The 17,992-nt window shown below is 41.4% G+C and overlaps 1 protein-coding gene across 1 annotated transcript; it reads right to left on the minus strand.

Annotated features, from left to right (window-relative positions):
• Positions 1-381: 381 nt before the first annotated feature.
• Positions 382-17,647, minus strand: LOC117262336 (putative oxidoreductase YjmC). Its single transcript, XM_033635236.2, has 11 exons — positions 17,445-17,647; positions 10,866-11,014; positions 10,377-10,565; positions 9,863-9,924; positions 8,955-9,008; positions 8,762-8,860; positions 6,966-7,101; positions 6,252-6,370; positions 4,987-5,082; positions 4,125-4,235; positions 382-1,121 (listed from the first exon to the last, which is right to left on the minus strand). Exons 1-11 carry the CDS (start codon positions 17,450-17,452, stop codon positions 1,056-1,058), a joined length of 1,089 nt encoding a protein of 362 aa, XP_033491127.1. The 5' UTR covers positions 17,453-17,647; the 3' UTR covers positions 382-1,055.
• Positions 17,648-17,992: the final 345 nt, after the last annotated feature.

The raw sequence follows: 17,992 nt of genomic DNA on the forward strand, positions 1-17,992 counted from the left end.
TCACCCTCCCTAAATCACACCATCTCTACGGGGTCTAACCACCAAAGACTTTCCACATTTTTCATCTTATGTGCACGTTAAATATTCTTTTTACAATAAAAACAAGTCTCTCCTGATTGGAATATATTGATGCTGTTGTTTCATTGCCTGTGATTCCCATTTATACTCTATTTTGAGTAGGAAAGTTCCTGAGCTGTGTATTGGATCATGAGTTTCATCACAAATATTGAAGCTCACATCGCCATCTGGTGGTTGAATGTAGAAACATGATACATGACCATTACAAAGGGCAATACATCAGTGCATGTGAATGAATGTCCATAAAATATTGACTTAATTCAGACATGAGGCGTTTGGTTAAATAAAAAAAAATCAGACACGTTTTGGTTTATTTATATGGCTTTAATTGAAAAAGGCACATGGTGATTTTTATGATGACCTTTGTGTAAAAAGAAGGTTTGAACTTCAACTTTATAAAAGTAGCAAAACACTGTCATGGCTATTTTCAAATGCTTCGCAGCATTTAAAAAAATAGCTTTAATTTGTCATATTGTGGCTCAATTATTGTAGAGTTAAAAAAATGGTATTGCAGCTCACTGGCAGGGAATGACAAAACCACGGTGGCTTTAGCTCATCTTTCAACAGCACTACTCAAACTATAGCACATTCACATCCAGCCATCAGCCATGAAGCTACGACGTACAACAGTTTAAGACAAAGAATGTGCGTGTTTCACTGTCAAAGTTGCATCTTGAAAACGTTAAACTTAACATTCTCAAGTGTCTCAAGGCACGAACAGTTTTAGAGTCCCTTAAGAAAGGAACACATTTGATATTTTCCTTGTAATGTCACAAATGTCCTGCCTCCATAAATGTTTTTATTAAAACTTTTCTGAAGGTTAAGAATACTAAAATACCTGATAGGTGCTATTAAAATGAATACAATATCACTGTCGACATGTATAGTGTGCGTAAAAAAAGCTGCATTCCTTAGTAGTTCCATGTGGACTTCAAGATGAGACAGATTTCCATCGCTGACAAGCTTGACCAGACCGACTAATTGGAGATGAGATTGTCACATGGCAGCAGCGGGTTGACACCAATTGTCTTGGCACATTCGTTCTGCAGGAATAAAATGCAAAAAGTTAAGTGGAGTAAGTTCAATCTCAAAGGCTTGTTCCTTAAAGCAATGGTTGGACATTTTGGGAAATAGGTTTATTGGCTTCCCGAGAGTTAGATGAAAAGATGGATATGACTCTCATGTCTGTACGGTAAGTATGAAGCTACCTCCAACAGCCAGGAGGCCAGCTGTTTCCTCCATAGCTTTTAAACATGTTTGAAGGATATAAGGCATTTAGATTGTGACATACAGTTAGACATTATGTTTGGAGCCCGGTCTCCTCTCATCATCTCTTTACCCCATCTCAGTCTGATTTAACAGTTTTGCTTTGGCACAGGAGAGGCATTAGGTGGTTCAAAGACATGTTCAAAGATGGCTGCTTTGTCTCTTTTGATCAACTATCCACTCAACTCAACTCAACTCTATTTATAAAGCGCTTTAAAACCACCACAGCTGAAACAAAGTGCTGTACATAGGAGGTCATAAAAACAACAAAACAGTGAGATAATAAAAAGCAGTTAAAACAAAAAAAAAACCCATTAAAAACAGCAACAAACAAATAAAAACAGAACGAGGTCTCACGCTGGGTTAAAAGCCAGTGAGTAAAAGTGGGTTTTAAAGTTGGTTTTAAAAACAGACAGTGAGGAGGCCTGTCTGATGTGCAGAGGTAGATTGTTCCACATTTTTGGAGCAGCAACAGAGAATGCATGGTCTCCTCTAAGTGTTCGCTTGGACCTCAGTACCTCAAGGAGCAACTGATCAGCTGACCTGAGGCACCGGGCAGGGGCGTAGGGGTGAAGAAGCTCAGAGAAGTAGGGCAGGGCAAGGCCATTTAAAGATTTAAAAACAAATAAAAGGATCTTAAAATGAACTCTAAAGTGCACAGGCAGCCAGTGGAGGGAGGCCAGGATAGGTGTAATGTGCTCTCTCATTCGTACTCCAATTAGCAGACGAGCGGCAGCGTTCTGAGCTTACTGGAGACGTGCAAGGGAGGACTGGCTAACTCCAAAATAAAGTGCATTGCAGTAATCCAGCCGAGACGCGATGAAGGCATGGATTACTGCTTCAAAGTGCTGATGTGCAAGAAAAGACTTCACCTTCGCAAGCTGCCTGAGGTGAAAGAAACTCGACTTTACTACTGCACTAATTTGGCGTTCCAATTTAAAGTCACTGTCCATCTTAAAACCCAAGTTAGTAACAGTAGACTTTGCATAAACTGCCAAAGGACCCAGATCAACAGGGGAGGAAACACAGGAGCCGCTGGGGCCAAACACCATCACCTCTGTGTTTTTTTCCATTAAAATTTAAAAAGTTTAGGGCCACCTAGGCTTTGATGTCTTCAAGACATGACAGCAGGGGTTTGAGGGAAAAGGCATCGCTTTTACTCAGGGGGACATATATCTGGCTGTCATCAGCATAGCAATGAAAAGCGACACCATGCTTTCTGAGGATAGACCCTAGGGGAAGCATATCCAGGGAGAAAAGCAGGGGTCCTAAAATTGAACCCTGTGGGACCCCATATAAAAGCAGAGCGGAGGAGGATTCACAGGCACCAAGACCAACACACATAGTCCTGTCAGCTAAGTAGGACCTAAACCAGTCCAGGGCGCTACCACCAATGCCCACTAGCTGCTGCAGACGTTTTAACAAAATGTTGTGGTCTACAGTGTCAAAGGCAGCGGTCAAGTCGAGCAGGACAAGAACAACATAGTTGCCACTATCATTTGCCATTAAAATGTCATTAAAAACTTTTAAAAAGGGCAGTTTCCGTGCTATGCAAAGTTTTAAAACCAGACTGAAAAACCTCCATAATATTGTGATCATCAAGGAAAGTTTTTAGTTGTGCATAGACAATTTTCTCCAGGGTTTTAGAAACAAAAGGCAACTTGGAGATGGGCCTGAAATTTGCTAAAACAGTGCTATCTAGGCCAGGCTTCTTCCGCAAAGGTTGTACTACCGCATGTTTGAAGCTTACTGGGTCATCCACAAACTATCTAGCGTCTACCCTGATACAACTCCCACCTGTGACAAATGCAAAAACAATGATGCCACCCTGATCCATATGTACTGGCTGTGCCCTCACTTACAAACATTTTGGAAAGATATCTTCCATACCCTTTCTAAAATCCTTTAAAAAATTAGAACTACACCCTGTCCTTGCCTTGGTTGGCACTGCTGATGGAGAGGATCCCAACCTGACATCTGCAGAGCACCATGTGGTGTCTTTTGCTCTGCTGTATGCCGAGCGCCATCTTGCTCAAATGGAAGGAGGCTGCTCTGCCCACACCTGGCCAGTGGCTTCAAGGTGTAATGTCCCGCCTAAAATTTGAGATGCTGCGCTTCTCTGCCAGTGGTTCACAGAATTTTTTTTAGAAGACCTGGGGACCCATTTTGTCTCATTTTCATAAAACCCTCATAACATCAGCTCTCAATGTCTTTTAATTCAGCCCTTTACATATAATACAATAAAACGCAGATGAAAGCATATGAAATTCTAGACCTTGTGCCTTAGAAATATTTTAAGAAAGGAAATAATTGGGGATAGGAGGATGATGGGAGGGAGGAAAAGGCTGTCTGCACACTGATGTACATTGTGTGGCGCTGTGTAATGTATCTGCCCAACCCTGGCGAGTTTTTCGTTTTTGAAAACCTATATAAAATATTTCTGAATAAAAAAAAAGAAATATTGTTTGGCAATGATGGCATTAAATACTAGATAAATAGTGGATAAACACACTAGTCTATATTGTAGCCTATATAGTGTATATTAATTTTTGGTTACGTATGGGATTGAATGTTTTATTATTTACTTTCTCTGATGTGAAGTTATATATCTATGCTCTTGTCGCCTTAACAGTGAACAACATTTACCTTTTTATTGGTCAAATGACCACAGCACACACTTCAATGTCCTTTCTATCCATTCTGTTTCTATGCTGAGGATGCAGACATGAGAGTCGTATGAATCTTGTCTTCCATGTTTCAGACCCTTATGGAGCTCCTACCATGTAGTTGACGACATTGATGTGGTAGGGGATCCCACCCATCTGCTCACACTTCTTCATGTTCATCCTCTCTGGATCTCCAGCAGCCAGAACAGGAATGCCGGCGTCAGCCTGCGACAAACAGCAGTGACAACCAAATCTTTGTTTTAGCCTTTTGAAAGACACTGTTGAAGGAACCTGGTCTGAACACAACAAATTTTAACACCCAGATGCGTGACAGCTAAAAGACTGACAGCGACAAATTGGAGGGACGTAGAGCAGCTGAAAGAGGGACTGTGGCGTCAAACATTACTCGAGATGATCTCCATGAAGGCAGCTGCATCTCAGTCTTTTGGAAGTTTATAATGAGGAACAGTTGTGGAGGGTCATCCTGGATATCGTTCATTAAAAAATGGTGGTGCAGTGGTTAGCATTGTCACCTCACAGCAGGAGCGTTCCTGAATCAAACCCAGTGTAGAGGAGCCCTTCAGTTTGCATGTTCTCCCCGTGTCAGCGTGGGTTTTCTCCGGCTACTCCGGCTTCCTCACGCAGTCCAAAGACATGCAGGTTAATTGGTGACTCTAAATTGTCCGTAGGTGTGAATGTGAGTGTGAATGGTTGTCTGTCTCTATGTGTCAGCCCTGTGATAGTCTGGTGACCTGTCCAGGGTGTACCCCGCCTCTCACCCAATGTCAGCTAGGATAAACTCACGCACGCCCGTGACCTCGTACAGGATAAGCAGTTACAGGAAATTAATGAATGAATTGTCCTTTTTCTCAACCCTGATAGATACCTGTGCTGGTACGTTGTTTCAGTTGTTGGACATCTACATTTTTCCCTTATTATTTTCTATATCAACAGTGCAGCAGTAGGATCTACTCACAGGCTCCATTCCTCTTTGGATGGACAGCAGGTCTGTCATCCTGTCAGTGAACCCGGGCGCAAAGTTCTCTGGGTTGATCGCGACGAAGCACTGACCCTGTGAACACAAAACAGGTGATGACAACACTGTGAAATGACACAATACAAACAGTACAGAGCGCCGCCAAGTGACGTAACTGAGCCTACGTCGGGCTCATTGATTGTGCTTATCTTTTAGATTACACCGGCTGTCAAAGACTGGTTCAGTACGTAAAGGTTGAACTCACCTGTCACAGCTCATCATCACTGTGTTACAAAGCAAACTCTCTTGTGCATTAACAAATGTAACGAGTCAAGAGCTGGATTTTATCATCAGTATGGGAACTTTTACCAAATATCCCTGCTGCTTAGTTAACTGGGAAATAATTCCAAAAGACAGCTGTTTGTTTAGGGCAACTGCTCAGTGGTGGTTTTGACACTTTGACTAGAGGAATGTAACTTTTTTTTTTAACTGGCCCCAATCAACTTCCAAGTGAACTTCAATAATGATGCCAGAGGTAATGCAACTGCAAACCAACAGAAGTTCTGTCCATTAAAACAGATAAATGCGGCTCTATGCAACATTTTAGGAATGCATGTGTGTAAGTTTGAAACCTATATACAAACCCGCTGTGTAAAACGTACATTAAAACAGAATGCAATGATATACAAATCCCTTCTGACATACAGTGGGGGAATTAAGTATTCAAAACGTCAGAATCTTTTTCATTAAACATATAACATATAACATATTAAACAAGAGTACTGGAGACGGGAACTGAAAGTGATTTAATATTTAATCCTTGACGAAGCCTTTGTTTTCAGTGCCAGCTTCAAGGTGTTTCCTGTATGCGGAAACTCATCTCTCAGTATTCAGATGGGATTTTGGCCCACTCTATCACACGGATAGTCTCTAACTTCAAAACCAAAAGAAAGGGTGATGTCACACAGTGGTGAACATGCATCAAATTAAATGAGTGTATATGCACAAGTTTGAAAACTGAATATCTTGTCTTTGTCCTGTATTCAGTTGCAAATTAATATATTCTGTTTTTGTTTATGCTTTACACAGCATCCCGACTTTTTCTAGCATCAAGGTTGTGCATTTCTAAGATCTATTTTCCATTTTAGAGACAAGAATGCAGCTATCAGTTAAAGGTAAACCATTCACAGACAGTACGGGGACAAAACGGGGTCAGTATGTCCTCTAAAACACAACACCAAAGCCAAAATGAATAAATAACGTACCAGGTTGGCAACACGGTCTGTTACTTTCCATGTGCGGACATGATTGCTGTACTGGGCACCGGCCAGGATACCACAGAACACCTCCACCATCATTCCCAGACCATAGCCTTTGTACCCTCCTGAGGACAACAACAAAACATTACAACACACACACACACACAAACGTCAGATGTTGATGACGTGAGAGGTTGAATGAAATGAAGGTAGTTTATTATTTAGACAGAGCGCTCCTGTATGATGTCTAATCCCACCCCGGTCAGGACTGCTGTCACTTCCCATCTTCTATCGTAGCATGAGAAAACTGTCGCTTCATGAAAAACCTCCCTCTTGAATCACATCTTTCACCCCTACATATTCCTACTGAGACCCACGAGAGAAGATGTAAAAATGTGCACACAAGAACCTCTCTCTCTCTCTACAACTTGTAAACTGAAATGGAAAAAATATTTTGACTCAAGAAGAGCTCAGTCAAAACAAGTGCTCTGACAAAAATTAAACCTCTCGTATGGGTCGGTCTTTACACAACTCATACGTGAGGATAGAGATGGACAGGAGGATGATCTCAACATGAAATCTGAATGTGAGCAAATTGTAACTGCAGACAGAACAATATAACTTCAATATCATATTTCAATGACACGCTGACCGAATGAAGAAAATAAAAACATGGGCAGGATTTTCCCCTGTGCAGACTTCTATCAGCTGGTTTCTGACCTGTCTCTTCACTGCCGCCGATGGGCACCAGTCCTCCTCCGCTCAGAACCTTCTTAGGGTCAGTGACCAGCTTGCCCTGGGCGTCACAGCCCCAGCCCTCAGGGATGGGGTCTCCACGGCGCTCATGGAGCTCCACCTGTGCACATAAAGCATCGACACATGGTGAGCGGACTTTAGATATGGAGCTTTTAAAAACCGCAGTTACAAAGCACCTGATGAGTGCACATTACAGAATAGATAAAGAGCAGCCTGTTGCACCAGCTGTGTGTAAGTCAAACGTAGCCTCGTTAAGTTGTGATTAATGCATTACAATGAAAGCTTAATGCCCCTATGGGTAGGTGTAAATGAAAAAATGTCACATTATTGGTAAAGCAGTATCATTTCTGCCACACAGCATCATTTTTTGGTAATTGCATGCCATTTATTAATATTATATTTCAATATCTATCTAGCTAAGAAGCCAGAAAGCTTATGTGCACAGTAACCATGATGTTGGAACTCTATCTTTGAGTGCTTAGTGGTCACATGCCTTACATCCAAACTAGTTAATTAGCTAGCTAATTATACCCCAAGTTGCCATGGTGCCACCAATTTTAGTGGCTGATTCAAAAAAGTATTTCAACGTATTACTGTAACTCTACATGGTCTCTCAAATCCCTATTCATTTGGTTACAAGGATGTGCTTCAGTCACTCAAAGTAGAATTACCACCTTTTGGTTGTGCATCTTCACCAACCAGTCAAGTTGCAGTCTACATCCATGTCTGCAAAGACTCATATGTAGCCATGACAGTGTACATATTTTAAAACATGGATGCTTTACTAACATCTTCAATATTGCATAAAAGATCTATACAGTCAGCACAGTTTAAAGGTGGACACCCAAGATTAGTGTCACCACTTCAGTATCCGCCCAAATGTCTCCGTTGAGTTATGGCGTTGAATAATGGCCAGAAGACATGCAGAACAATATGATGTCACAGTGAAGTTGACTTCTGACCTTTTGGATATAAAATGTCAATGAGACATTAGTGTGAAAGTTTGTCATGATTAGCGTATAAATTCTTGACCTATGGCCAAAGATGTGTTTTGTAAAAGCAGCAACCACAGGGGCTGAAAAATTAAGCCAACATGGAGGTGCCAAAAACTGCAGTTCCTATAATGGCCACTTGAGGCTGGCTCCAACAGCGAGACAATTCCCATAGACCCCCATGTTAAAATGGCCAGTATTACAGTGGCGATAAATATGTTTAAAGCCTGGTACAAAAAAAAAAAAAAAAAAAAAAAAAGGTTATGGTTGCTATAGCAAATTTCCCCCTCTATGACATCTGTACGGGGGGTGAATTTTTATATAACTCACCTGTTCACATTTTATTAAGGCTTAAAGTTACACACAATTAAGGGTGGGCCACTTTAAGGGACCCTCTCATCCAAATTTGGTCATTCTGGCTCCAAAGAAAAACCACAGCGACGGCCAAAATGCCAAACTAAAGGCTCCAAAATGGGAATCCACAAAGCAATGAGTGATGTCCAGTATATTATACAGTCCATGGCTTTTTGAAGTCAAAGTGACCTTGACCTTGATCAGCAAAATCTAATCAGTTCATCCTTGGACTCAAAGAATCTATTTTCATCTTAAATAGCAATCTAGATGCCGATTGGACAAACAAACATGTGGCGTTAAAACAAACAACCCAGTCAAATTCCCTTGGTGCAGGTAATATCGCTCGACTTTGTGGAAGTCATGTCCTGTGTGTGAGGCATCCTTGACAGCTTATCAGTATAAACCTGATCTCACCTTTCCAAGTGCTACTGCTGATGTGGCCATGTCCAGAACAAAGCTGTCTCCGTTGTTAGCAGGAGCTGCCACGCTGATGGGGTTGGTGCCCAAAGTGCACTATTAACAGAAAGTTTGCAACATTAGAATGAGACAGAGAAGTCGTTAATGGCATGAAGTGCAGTTTATCTAATAGAATAAATAATAAATTTACCTCTTTACCACGTGTGGGTACCACAAGTGGGGACGTGTTGGTAAATGACATGCCCTGTGGTGGTCAGAATATGATTAGTCATTACAATTAAAACCATTTAGGAGAACAGCACATGGAATTCCATTATTTAAAAGGAGCAGTGTGTAGGATTTAGAGGCCTTTAGCAGTGACGATTAAGTGACGAGTGAAGACTGCAACCAACTAAAACTTCTACGTGCCAAGCATAGCCTTGTGGTCAGGATTTCTTCACTGTTTTATACCGAATTATCCGCAGAGGTCTCTTCCTCCCCAAAACAAACAGACCCTGTGATTTAAACTGGTAAGAACACTAAATAAATCAGTTTTACAGTTACAAATCCGTGTTTCTCTGACACTGTTCAGCTCATCGCAGACAGGCCACTAGCCCAATGTGTGCTCACATTTTTCCCTGATGACTTAAGATCCAGTCATTCAGGAGGTTTTTACCAGGAGCCGAATTATCCACAAAGGTCTCCTCTCCAAAACAAACAGACCAGGTATTTAAACCAGTAAAAACACTAAATGAAGCAGATTCCTGTTAAAAATCTGCGTTTTTCCACTGCTGTTTGGCTTGTTGCAGAAGGGCTGCTAATTACAGTGGCTGACGCAAAAGCCAGTGTTTGGTTTGTCTGTGCTGGGCTACTGTAGAAACACAGTGGTGTGACATGGTGATCTCCACAGACGAGGATACGCTCCCTGCGTAGATAAAAACGTTTCCTAACGGTAATAAAAACACAACGATGCTTATTTAAGAAAAGAAAAAGAAAACATACTTTTTATATTATATTCCATTTCTGACTATGTATCCCTCTAAATCCTACACACTGGACCTTTAATGGAGGAAAATTTGTTTAAATTAAATTCATCAAGGCAGAAAACCTTTAACTCACAATCATGTTTTGCTTCAGAGCTTGCATTGAGTAGTATCCGGCAATACCGTAATGGTTGGAGCCTAAGAAAGAAAAGGGTCATACAGTGAATATATATTCTCATTATTTTTATTCAGTATGATTGGTTCTTCTTTGATAAACAAAACTTAATTAATCAGTGCTTTTTCCTCCTCGGTGCTTCATTCCTCAGGCTCTACAATGCTTTTGGTTTCTCTTCTTCCTCCTTCCGCCTGTTATACAACACTGTACTCTCTCCACTCTACTTATATTTCGAAAGTGAAGATAATCCCTTCATAAAAGCTCAACTTTCAGCCAAATACAGACCTGCATCTGAAACCTGAGCATCCTGTAAAACATGAGTTCACAGAAACCAGGAAACACCTGGAGTCAATCAAAATGCATTGTGCAGTGTACGTTTCAATAAAGCTGTACCAGTGCAGCAGTTATGCACCTTTCAAGTTTTTTAAACATTTTAAAACAATTACAAAGACTGCATCAGGATGCTCAGACTCACCGTGTGCGACCACCCAGCCGATACCACATTCTTTTGCCTTCTTAATTGCCATATTCATGCAGAAGTTTCCCACCACAGGACCCAGGAGGTTCTTCCCATCTACCAGTGCTGTGGCCGCACTCTCCTTCTCCACCACTGGCTCACCGTCCTTGGCACAGATTCCTGTCTTGATGTCCTTTACATACATGTCTGTCGAGAAATATGGAGACGGTGAGAACAAATGACAACCATATTTAAATATAGACACAAAAAACATCCAAATCAAGGAGTTAAAGGTGAGCTGAGAGATTTGTTTTCATATATAGACCTAAAATTCTAAGCTGATAAATTCCTGGTATACATCACAGTGCATACAGTTTAGCTGATGACATGAGATGGGGTCTTTAAAATATGACTGAAAACTGTTTTAAATTTTGCTTATTAGTGTTACAGTTTAGCCTCCTTTTTTAAATGTGCAGATAAAGTGACAAGCTTCACGGCCTCACTGACCCATCCTGTTGAGTCCATGGCTGTAATGGCCTCTGTGGTCTCCCTCCACCAGCACCTCGGCCAGGCTGCGGGCGTGATGCGGCTTGGTGCCCACGGCTATCATACACCTCTCAATGAAGCCCTGCACCTCCGCCTTGCTGATCAGACATCTGCAGGGAGGAAAAGTTTATGATCGTATGATTACATCCTCAAACGGTATCAAAGGTTCTTTTTGATAAAGCAGCAACAAGCAATTATTTTCATTGTCGATAACTTGAGCAAAGTGTTAGTTCAGGCAGGCCACGGCCCACGGTGTCAAGCTCAGCTCACATCCCAGCTACACCAGCTGATCTCAGGCAGCCCGATCAGCTGATTGATGGAGGGGAGTCAACTAATGGATCATGATACCTTTCTATGCAACCAATCGGCAAATCTCAGTCAGGGTGCCCAATTTAAACTCCTTTGACCTGCCTACTGTTGCTGCTTCCTCTGCAAGCCTCTTTGCAACCCACCTCCACCCGCCGCCTGTTTTTTTTAATGCTGTATCTAACTTATCAATGTCATTTCCATTTCTCATTAATGCTGCTCTGCTCTGTTCCCAGGGGGTCTTTGCTGCTGCTCTCCCTGTAGGCGCATGGAGAGGCAGGTAGGTTTGCTCTCTCTGCCTCAGGCTTTACTCGCATGCACCTGGTCTTGTTTTGTCCACAAGCCAAAGATATTCAGTTTACTGTCATAGAGGAGTGAAAAGTAAAGAAACCTGAAAACACTCACATTGAAGAAGCTTTTTTTTCCTTAAAAATTACTCAAACTGATTAATCGATAAGGAAATAGTTGGTGGTTAATTTAATAGTTCATAGCAACTCTGCCTTTAATATTGGATTCTGCATTTTGAATTTTGAAGTAACTGGGGAACATCAAAACATGATTATAATGCTCTTTTTAAGTGAGATTTTGAGGAATAAATCAGAAATGTTTTCAACTTCAACACAAGATGCTCGTTTTGTAAATAGATGTCATTTTGAAAAGACGATCGTGTGTAGTTGGTTCATGAGTATGACGATAGCTTGTCTGCTTACTTTTTGCCCGTGATGTCTGTTGTGACATCTGCTCAGTTCCTGACCTAATGAAGCTGCAAATCAAACACAACTTTGGCACACAAAAAGAATCAATTAAGTCAACACAATCATTTTTTGGCTGTCTGTTCTGTCCTGTTCCTAACACAAACATTTGTATGAGACAGAACAGAACAGAGAGTCTGACTTTTAGCCTTAAAAGCAAAGGTAACCTATTGCAATGCTGCCTGAATGTGTCCTACACCAAAGTCCTGCAGGGGTGAATCATTTTGCCCCACTTTTCATAGAATTTTACAGAATGGACAGCCCCATGCTTATTCAAAGTTTGAAGTCCATCTTTGCAACAGTGATTGCACAACCTGTAACCATATAGATGATGTAGGTCATGTCGGTAAAGCTCCGCTGGTATAACATTGAATTGTTACTGTACCTGCAGAAGACAAAATTCTGGCTGTGGAAACACAGTAAACAAAATTGCAACCTCTCTGTTGACTTTACAAAGCAACTCTGAGCTGTGTGAGTATTTAAACTTGCAGTACAATGTGTACAGGTGATGTTTTGGAAAAATGGTTGCACTAGACACAGTGGAATCGCTGTTTGTTTCTGTCACATGTGCATGAAAGTCTTCGGGGAAACAAGACAGGATGTTACTCAAGGTTCCTTGGAGAGTTTAAAGATGCTGGGTGACTTTGCGACTCCGTTTAATCTGCAAAGCTTCATAGATTCGGCTCCATATCTTCAAGGAAACCAATAATTGTACAGCGAGTTTAACAGTATGAAAGACGTGTTCAAAGATATGGCAATAACACAAGTCATCAGTCAAACTAAGAATAGTTCTTATTATGTCCCTAACACGCCTTTAATTCTAAGATCAAATGTTTTAGGGAGATAAAGAATTAAGTTTTAAGAGTTAGTCCTTTCCTTCATAATTCCTCATTTTTTCTGCGCATTTAGTGGGATATGAAATTAACTGTCACATGTTTGTCTAAATGAACAGCACATGCTCCCTCAGGCAGCACCAGATGTAAATAGTTACATCACCACTGTGGCACAGTAAAAATTATTGGGTGGAAGACAAACTCTGCAAAGAACAAAACATGCATGAGAGTTTAAACACTGTATGGTAACAAATTTTGAGCATGTATCACAGTCACAAAAAAGATTGCCACGGGGTAAAGCTCAATGGTAAAGAACAAAGTGTAGATGTTCTTTTCTGAGAGCGGTTTGTATTAGGTCAGTTAACTTGCATTCAGAGACAACTAAGAAGTAAAATATGATTAAGTTAAACGTCTTCGAAACAAGTTAATTGGAAAATGTACTGCAAAAACACTTTCCCAGAAGTTGAATGATAAATGTTGCGACTCACTAAGTTGAAAACTATTTGGATGCCGAATAAGAGCCAAATTAAAATCATGCTTTTATTGACATTGACAAAACACATCTATCATGTTGAGGCGCCTCGGAGTGTTTTCTGGTCCGTAATGCTGAACACATTGTGTCCTACTTCCTGCCTTTCTTCTCTATTGTCTTTCGCATTCTCCACTCCTTCCCTTGTTCCCTTCATTGTGCTTCGTGGTATTCGGTGGTTTAAGAGCGGAAAGTTTTGGAATGAGCCATAATTGGGTCCAGATAAGAACTGTGGGCGAGCCGGCTCTGCCTGGTGATTGGATAATACACAGTTCCTCTCCAAAGTAACATTGTGTTCTGAGCAAACAGCTTTGCTCAAGAGCCAGTAATTGATGCAAGCCATTGAATCTTCTGCACCTCAGGGAGTAGTGTCAGGGTGTCTATTAATGATAAATCCCCCTTATACTATTCAACTTAAACTAAGGCAATTAAAACTTGAGCACTGGATCCACGATTTAACTTTCTGTTGTAGTATCTGGTTGTAGTTTTTACAAGAACATCCGTCCATGAGGCAAACAACTCGTGTTTACACATTCCGACGCAAATCTACAAGAATTCCCGACACTCGTTTGAGACATCAACCTTTCCAACATTTCAGATCAACCTCAAGGAAATTTTTTTGTAGGGACAGTTTGTGAAATTTCTTCCTCAGCTGTTATTCATTGAGTTATTGTTGATGAGTAAATCAAGTCGTGACACCAGCAAGAATTCAAAGAGGACACTGTGTACACTCATAGCACACCAACCCCAAACACCTCCCATCACTAACTGCAAACAAAAATCTGTCTGCTTCAGACAAAACCCGGCAAAACTAGAGCCCTAAAGCATGAAAATGTGCTTGTTCACGAGGATAGAGGGTGTGGTACGCTGTACGGATTGTAAAGCCCCTTGAGGCAAATTTGTGATCCATGACATTGGGCTACATAAATCAAATTTCCTTGCGACCTTTTGCCAAGAGTTGTACGACAAAATCAATACCCTCTTATCTAGGGTTGGGCAATATGGAAAAAAATCAAATATCATGATATTTTTACCAAATACCTCCACATTAATATTAATAGCAGTAATATTGTAGGGTTGATGCAGCCTTTAAAACCAGGAAAAGAAAACACTTACAATATCCAAAATCTAAGATGATATCTTGCCTCACATCACAATATCTATGTGATATCTATATAATATTGACAGATTGCCCCGCCCTACTCAGGTCTGTGTGCTAAATATGAAGCTAAACCTAGCAGTAGCTTAGCATAAAGACTGGAAATCCACCTTCTACCACCTTTAAAAAAACTTCTTTTCATTTTTACACTTTGGTTTTTGTATGGATTAAACAGACACAATATAAAGTGTTAAATATTGGTCTTTACAGATGCTAGTAGGCCGATTTTGGTGCCCCTGGATGGAACCAGAGTAGTTGTTTTCCTGTGTTTCCAGTCTTTATGCTAAGCCAGGCATGTCAAAAGTCTGGCCCGGGAGCCAATTGTGGCCCGTGGACAGATTTTGTACGGCCAGCAGCTTGATTTTCAAAATACACTACATGTGGTCAGTCGCATAACATTGATTAATCAAGCAAGATCGCGTTGCATTTTTCCACTTCACCTCACAATGGCAAGACTATCGTACTGGTTGCAGCCATGCACCAAGTGGGTGCTATGCAGGCGGAACTAATTTATTTTCAGAAGCAGACATTTCCTGCTAGATAGCAGACATGGCCACAGCAAATACGCAGTGAGGGCTGCCACTTTAAGGAGCGGTGGAAAGTTGAATACATTCGTAAGATAGATGAAACAGTTGCGTTTGTCTCGTTTGTCTGGGCTTTTATTTTTTCAATAACCCATTTGATGCAAGAGGCAGCTGGCCCCCATTCAAAAAAATTTGGACATCCCTGTGCTAAGCTAAGCTAAGCTAACTGGCTGCAGCTACAGATTTACCATACAGATGTGAGAGTGGTATCAATCTTCTCATCCAACAAAGCATATGAGTAGTAAGTATAATAAGTGTAATTCCCCATAATGTCGAACTATTCCTTTAAAAGATTACATGTTGTTTTTGTTCATGTTTGTGTGACACCAATGCCTTTGTAGAAACATGCACTTAATAAATAGCATGAACTACTCATGTAAAACACACTTTCCCCTGTGCAAACCTTCAGTGAATCTGGACTCTGTCATGGTCAAACCTCTCCACTTTAGCACCAACACCAAACATAACTTTTGACCTTTACCCTAGTTGCCATTCTACTGCAGCCCCCCGTCCATATGTGGACACACAGAACCCATTACTGGGTCCCCTCTGGTATTCACAGAGGTAGGAACACGAACATCTGCAGGAAGGCTGGGCTTGGTTTGGGGGGTAGGGAGTTGAAAGACAAGGCAGCACTAATGAAATCCAGAATGGGACCCATTTAGGTGTGGGGGAGGTCCCAGTGGAATCTTATGCAACAGCTTATGTAAGAAAGAGTTAAAAACCCTACAGGTGGTGGCAGGGAAATGAGGGAGGAGGTATGGATAAGGGAAAACTTTGACCAGGGTTGCATGATGGAAGTATGACACCTTCCAGACGGCCGGTACAAAAGAAAGTCAGCAACTGTCAGCATGTCTCAAGGTCACACTGAGGCGCCCATAGTGTTTGTTTCGGTGCAATATACAGTAAATGCTATTGAGTATGGCATTTTAATCAAAGCTTGAAAGTTGCCATTGCCCATGCCATTCCTTTTGTGTATATATAGGAGGTAAGACTCCTTTAAAGAAAGACAGCTGCACACAAGAATCTGGCTTTGACTGAATTCTTTCTGGACAATGTATGGGGTAACAGGAGAGGCCAGCACTTCCTTTACTGGATCATGTTACAAGTACAATGGGACATTTCCAAGAAGGGGGTCAACACACTCCTGTAGCAAAAAAAAAATAGAAAACACAATGATAACAGATCCAAGTCTTTATGCGATCATAGCCGGCTTCCAAATCTGCATCCCTGAGAAACAGAAGTTACATCATGTCACGTGAAGGAGGAACCGACTCTGAAACTCCCCTTGAATGCGAGCAGGAGGGTGCGTGACTGTGTGCTCACTGGTTGGGTGTTGACTGGACAATATGGGATCAGTTACGTCTTCAAGGGAACACACACATGCATTGTCTACAGGCGTTGTGATGTAAACTGAAGTCTGCAGGTTGCTGCTGCTGTTTGATGTGTTTTAATTGCTTACAACTTTGGTTTCCTTAGAAAGCAGCGCTGATACTGAGCAGATCATCCTGCTGAAATAAAGTTAACTTAAGTATGGTGTGATGGGATGAAACATGACTTGGTCAGAGGTGCAAGGAGTTTGTTGCTTTAAGAAAACATTTGCATCACTCGGCTCTGGTGACGCCTTTAATTCTAAAGTGCAAATACATTTGAGAAAAGCACACACACACACACAAGTACAAAAGTGGCATGCATTGGTCTCAGTGCTCTTTTAGTGTTAAATTTAGCACATTTAAATAGCCAAAAGAAAGTGGCCTTTATATGCACGCTAAGAGCCAAAAATATTACACAATCAGTGTCTTTCAGTTTTGCAAAGGGCAGAGGCATGCTTTGCTGTTGTTGCAGACAGGCAGTTAGTTAATAAACAGACAGGGCTCCAGAGTAGGGGTCCAAAAACGGCCATTAAAAACCAGTAAAAACATCTCAAGGGAACTGTGCTATCTGACACCCCTCTGTTGCACAATTGCTTACAACTAAAAGTTAGAAATAAACTGCTACAGTGACTTATGTGGGACACATGGCTATGTCTTACAGTGGTGGAAGAAGTATTTAAATCATTTACTTCAGTAGAGGTAGTTCACTGGGAAAACACTCCATTACAAGAGTACATTCAAAGTGAAGTAAAAGGACAGAGGTGCTGTCAGCTGCAGTAAAGTAAAAGTGCACATGATGCAGAAATGTGGCCCATGTGAGTGCACTGCTGAAGTATACAAATCACTCAAGACTGTAATTTCCTTATTTTTTTACTTTCACTTCTGCAAGTTTGACTCTTAACTTTGAGAGCGTCAAGGAAAGCCTTTCTATCAATCCATGCAGCTCATTCATGCGCTAATTGACTCTATTTCTCCTTTAATTGGACACCACAGCGAGTCCTTACCTGCTCATGTTGACTGTCCTGCTCTGTGCTCCCTCAGGTCTGTGCTTTACTTCGCTCGGCGGCTCTTGGCTCTGGTGCTGGTGGTGATCTGCTGGGAATCGATGATCCACACAGACTGACTGAGCCAACTTGCTCTTCAAGTCCTGCAGTGTTTGGATTGGAAACGCCCAGCTTTGTCAGATCTATCAGGTATCCTGTCTGTCTGTGAGTGTGTGTGGGCGTGTCGCAGGAGAGGCTTGGTGGGGGGAGTTTCCCTGCGCGCCAGGTCGTGGGGCTCCAGGAATTATGTAAATTTTGCATTTTGCTGCTTCAGTGTTTGACGTGATAGGAGAACACATGTTGTACTGACGGCTGTTGACCCCTGACAAAAATACCACCGTCATATTCAGGCAAGGACACGTCTACTGCACATCATCAATAAGTTACTGCTTGTTTAATTATCCCAGCAAAACCTACAGGAATGCTCCCCTTTTCTTTATTTATCTTTGGAAAGTAGTGCATTTGAACTGTTTAAAATACTCTGAGCTCTACTTTATGCCAAATATTAA

This window comes from Epinephelus lanceolatus, chromosome 5, assembly GCF_041903045.1.
Source record: "Epinephelus lanceolatus isolate andai-2023 chromosome 5, ASM4190304v1, whole genome shotgun sequence".
In the NCBI taxonomy this organism is placed as follows: Eukaryota; Metazoa; Chordata; class Actinopteri; order Perciformes; family Serranidae; genus Epinephelus; species Epinephelus lanceolatus.